Source organism: Coffea arabica, chromosome 5e (assembly GCF_036785885.1).
Source record: "Coffea arabica cultivar ET-39 chromosome 5e, Coffea Arabica ET-39 HiFi, whole genome shotgun sequence".
In the NCBI taxonomy this organism is placed as follows: domain Eukaryota; kingdom Viridiplantae; phylum Streptophyta; class Magnoliopsida; order Gentianales; family Rubiaceae; genus Coffea; species Coffea arabica.
Window position 1 is genome coordinate 35,314,962 of NC_092318.1, and position 5,063 is coordinate 35,320,024.

The window sequence follows — 5,063 nt, forward strand, 5'->3', positions numbered from 1 at the left end:
AATAAACTCACAACTTGTTAGAGTTTAACAAAGGATCTCAAACTCTTGGATTTCAAACTTAACCCGAGACCGAAACCTCATTGGGATGTAATGAAGATATACATCAAATTTTTTTATCCAAAAAGAATGAGAAGAAGAATGACATAGAAGTGGGAAATAACCTAAGAGTTTCACTTATCGAAGGATATATTTAGACAATTTGAGCTATCACGATCACGTATTGACATAAAATTTTAAAATGATAATAAAATAAGAAAGGAGAAATTTCAGTTTTTTTTCGTATACGGTATACCACTAAAAATATTTCTCAAATGACAATTAGCATCCTTTTGAACATACGATATGGAAAAAAATTTGTTTCCTTGGGGTAGCAACATCAAGAATAAAATTGCAAATACAAGAAGTGACAAATGTGTTTTCTACACTTCTTAGGCTTTAGTAGAGCCTAAAGAAAGCCATTAGAGGCTCATACACAGTTTCTCTGGCATTCACCCCCATAACATAATCAGCATGAGCATAATTATCTATATATTGGACAACAATCTTGTCTTTATCATGATCTTTAAGGTTGTCTACCAAATGCTGCACGTCCTTCACGTCAGAGAGTGCATCAGCTCCTCCATGGCTGAGCAAAAGCGGAAAATCTTTTGGTATATTCTTCATGTTGTAGACTGGAGGGGTTGGCTGCCCATAATGCTTATTGTTTTCATCCTCGTTTCCATAGTCGTACATTTGGATGGTTCCTCCTTTGACCACTAACGAAATGACAAAAGAAAAAAACACACAAACAAAACAATTGTTGAGATAATCAAGTAACATTGCCCATACACACAGGCACACATATATATGTGTGTTTGTACATACATACATAATATATAATATGTGTGGATGTGTGTGTGTATGAGACAGAAAATACATTAAGGAAGAGTCCCTGAGAAACAGAAGGAGTGATGCAAGCGAAGTAGGGGGTACAGTTGAGTCGAGTAGTAAGTAGGATGTCTTGAATTCAAAACCTTTTACTTATAAAAAATGAAAAGAAAAGAGAAATGGGTTTCTTGCAATTTGTTTCAAGTTTTAAGCATATGATTGTCTTATTCTATATTTCAGTAGCTCATGCAAACAAATTTATTTTATAAATGGAAAAAGAAATTATAGTAAATGTAGTGCTCGAATTTTGTTTATATAATTTATGTAACTTATAAATCTAACTGATTTATAAATGAAATTCTTTCTAGATATCTTTTTTTTTCTGAATGCAATCAGTATATCTTCTTGTTTTTTTCAAGTCTCTAAACTTTCTTTCAACAAATTGCATCAAAACTTTAAATCATATATTTCATTAGTTCTTACAGTGTTAAGTTAGGTTTGAAGTTGCCAAATTTTGAGCCAATTGAATGTATACATGTGAAATGCAGTAAGAAATAGACAGAGAAATCTAGAAGAAGGTTGGGAAAAAACCAGAAGTATATTTCTTGAAGTTAAAGATTCACGGCCTACTAAATCTTAAATCACAACCTAATCTCTTAGAATCTTAATCATGGTGCACTTTGAAGCTCAATTTGACACTTTTACTGCCTCAATGTTATCAAGTAGAAGTTTTCAAAACTTTCTGTCAGTTATTGTGTAATTAACCCTAATCATTTCTACAAGATAAATAAACTGTCAAAAACCAATTATGATCTTCTAGCATTACTACTGAAGTAACCAAAAGAAGATTAGAAAAGCCTTACTCTGAGATAGATGGATCATGTTCTTGGTGGAAGTTGGCTGAGGCTCATGTCTTAGAAAAACATCAATAATGGAAGAGTTCATGCAGCAGTTTGCGCCTGCACAAATCATAACCTCAAAGTTAAAACTCAATTTATATGAGCTGATATGTCCTGGTAGCAGCATGAATATTTTCTGATTTGTACCTGTGAAAGATGTCAACAGATGGGTGCAATCAACGCCTGGATTCTTGCAGATATTCATAAGAAGTTGGGTAACAGCATCCCTAGACACATACACGAATGCCAAACAATTATTTTGAGAGGAAAAACATTATAAGCATTGAAACTTATGATTTTTAACATAAAATTTTTGAGGTTTTTATTGGGAGAAAACTTTAATTTGTAGAGTACATTAACAAAAACATTCATTTTTTTTATAAACTTTAAGAAGGAAAATGTGTAACTTGTCTCACTTCATCCAATATGTGCAAACATTTGGAACAGTTATATCATTATATACCCTTTTTTAATTTTGGGCAGAAAACAGTTTAGAAGGAAAGGTGACTCGCGCCATTTCGAGACCGGAATGTATCATAAATGTTCTATTGAACAATTTTGAATTTCTACACTAGATATTGGAAATTCAAAACTGAAGTAATGCACCAGCACAAGTGACAAAATTGTCTCACCCTCTTGGATTAAATTCATTAATTCCCAGCCAATACAAAGCCTGTCAAAACAAGAAAAGAAGTCAGTTTTAGAAAAACCATCATTATGCAGCCTCATAGTAGTATCAATTAGTATTGCAACCTCAAAGTATTAACCATTTCATTTTCTTGTTAATTGGACTATTTGCCGAGTCAAAGTCTGAAGTGAAATGATAAAACGTAACATTAATTTGTAAAAGTTTTGTAAGACCATTAGCTACCTTTCCAATGCTGCTCAAGAGCAATTTCCTTACAAAAACTAAAGCGCAAGTTATCAATTTGTTGAAATATGTACAATTGGAAGATTTTATACTGCATTTTCTTGTATAGTTTTCCATGGTACATAGTATGACAAACTTAATAATATCACGAGGGAGGAGAATGTTGTCGTTCAAAATCATGCATTTCTAGTTGTCGGGTATGTCTAGTCAAGAATTGTTTTGAAATGTGCACATTAGATACAAACTCAAACTCTTATTTTTGGATTCTATTAATAGGAGCTGAAGCAAGTTGATTTCTAGAAGTAATTATAACCTTAGAGGTGCTTTTAAGAAATAACTTTTCTTTTTTGTAATTTTCAAATCCTCTTTCAATTTTATATATTAGTTTTTTTTCAGGAAATGCTATTTGTTCCAAGTAACCATAATAACTTGAATAAACTAAAATAAAGCCCTTTATATATATATATATATATATATATATATATATATATATATATTAGGTAGTGCTAAAACAGAAGACAGAAGACTACCTGAGAAATGAAACTTTCAACACCTATTCTTGCGAGTGGAGAAGTCATCTCACCCAGAAAGCCAATAGGACTTAACAAGGCAGCAGATCTTAGCTTATCCACAAGTTGCCCTTTTGAAAATGAAGCCAATGCAATTAAAGTTCCCTGCAACACATACGAAATTCAGGTTTAGATTTTCTCAAGAAAACGTAAGTTTTGCCATCAATAAGCAATAGCGATAATTTACTAGTCATATATTCAATTTTATATATTATGATTTTCTTTTTTTTTTGTCCCAATATAAAGGAAATAAATAAAGCCCAACTTCCTATTTTACTTTCCAAAGAATTTTGAACAAATTAAAAAAATATTGAAGTCATCCACATCACGATATTGTTATAAGCCATCCTACTTACCCCAACAAAAAAATCTTTCAATTTTCGTAGTGGTCCTTTTCTGAAAACTCCAAAGTCAACTAACCAATTCTGAACTACTAATTTTCTTAAACCATATGCAATGCTTTTTTTTTTTTGTTTGGTTTTTTTGGGCAACTATATGCAAAGTTTACAATAACCCATAATAGTTTTCTCCACCCAGTCACTTTCCAAAAATCAACACCAAGGAGAAAATTTCACCTGGGAATGACCAACATAATGCAACTTCTGTCCTGTGAAATCATTGACAAACTGGATTGAAGCTGGAAGATCATAAGCTGCTAACTCATCCCAGGTAAAATCCCAATATGCCTAAGCAATAGTTTTCTTCTCTGGTTAGTAATTATAGTAAAACCGGAATTTCAGAGTTAAAATAAAGAATTCATATATATTTGAAGAAAGGTAAATTACTGCATTATCCGGACTAAGAGTTTGGTGGGAAAGGCTGTATTTGGTTCCACGGCTGCTGACAAGCCAAACATCAAATCCACTATCAGCCAATATGAGGGCCAAAGATTGATCAGGCGGACTTAGTAGCCATGTTATTGCATCCTGAGATCACACAAATTAATTTTTTTTCTCAGCAATAAATTTTAAAACCAATTAAGATTGATTTTATCTATTTTCTTTGATATATGTGAGTCACGTGCAGAATAAAGAATTAGTGTTATACTTGAAATAATTAGTATCTTCCATTTAGAAAGCAGTTTTGGTTACTAAATTTCCAAAAGCAGATTATTAAGATGCAAAAGAAGAAAAAACACAATCCTCATAGATTTGATTAGTTTTTAAACTTGAATTATAGGTGGAGACCAGTTAGTGCTATGACCATCTAATGCAATAGACTAATTTTGTCACTCATGCTACCTAAAATTAGTAGGATTACAAATCAATGAAATGAACTAAACTTTACTAAACTTATGATTTATTTATTTTGCTACGTTATAAGATCTAGATGTATGCTACGTACATGAATAAAATGAAATTTCAAATTTGGATAAAGATTACTTGTCAGGCATTCCAACGAGTTGAAAAAAAAAATTTTAAATTAAAAAAGAAAACTTCATGCTATGACTATTAGAAAAATTGATCCCAAAAATTGGCATGCGAACAACAAACCATCAACAGTCCATGTTGTAGCAGGACAGGAGGCCTCTTCCCAGGAGTCTCACCGGCCAGGCCAAAGGGAATCCTTTGCATGTTGAGAATATAGCCATCTTCTGTAACCACCTGGCAGAAATGATATTATTCATATCAAAATTGATCTGATTATTCTTTAAATGAGCTTATATTGCAAACTAACAAAATATTTTCTGAACGAATTGAAATTAATTACTTCATGTTCTTCACATTTGTAACCTCTAGTCTCCACCATCAAATTGCAAATTCCATCTAAAGCATCAATTGACCATAAAGTAGCTAACAAAAATAGCAATATCACAAAAAATCTAGAAGACAAATTGTTTGCCATTATAAACTGTCT

General features: G+C 31.9%; 1 protein-coding gene across 1 annotated transcript; it reads right to left on the reverse strand.

Annotated features, from left to right (window-relative positions):
- Positions 1-327: 327 nt before the first annotated feature.
- LOC113687243 (triacylglycerol lipase 2-like) lies at positions 328-5,063 on the reverse strand. The gene is made up of 9 exons (XM_027204903.2): positions 4,917-5,063; positions 4,700-4,810; positions 3,992-4,132; positions 3,782-3,892; positions 3,168-3,311; positions 2,399-2,439; positions 1,914-1,993; positions 1,731-1,826; positions 328-755 (listed from the first exon to the last, which is right to left on the reverse strand). Exons 1-9 carry the CDS (start codon positions 5,049-5,051, stop codon positions 436-438), a joined length of 1,179 nt encoding a protein of 392 aa, XP_027060704.2. The 5' UTR covers positions 5,052-5,063; the 3' UTR covers positions 328-435.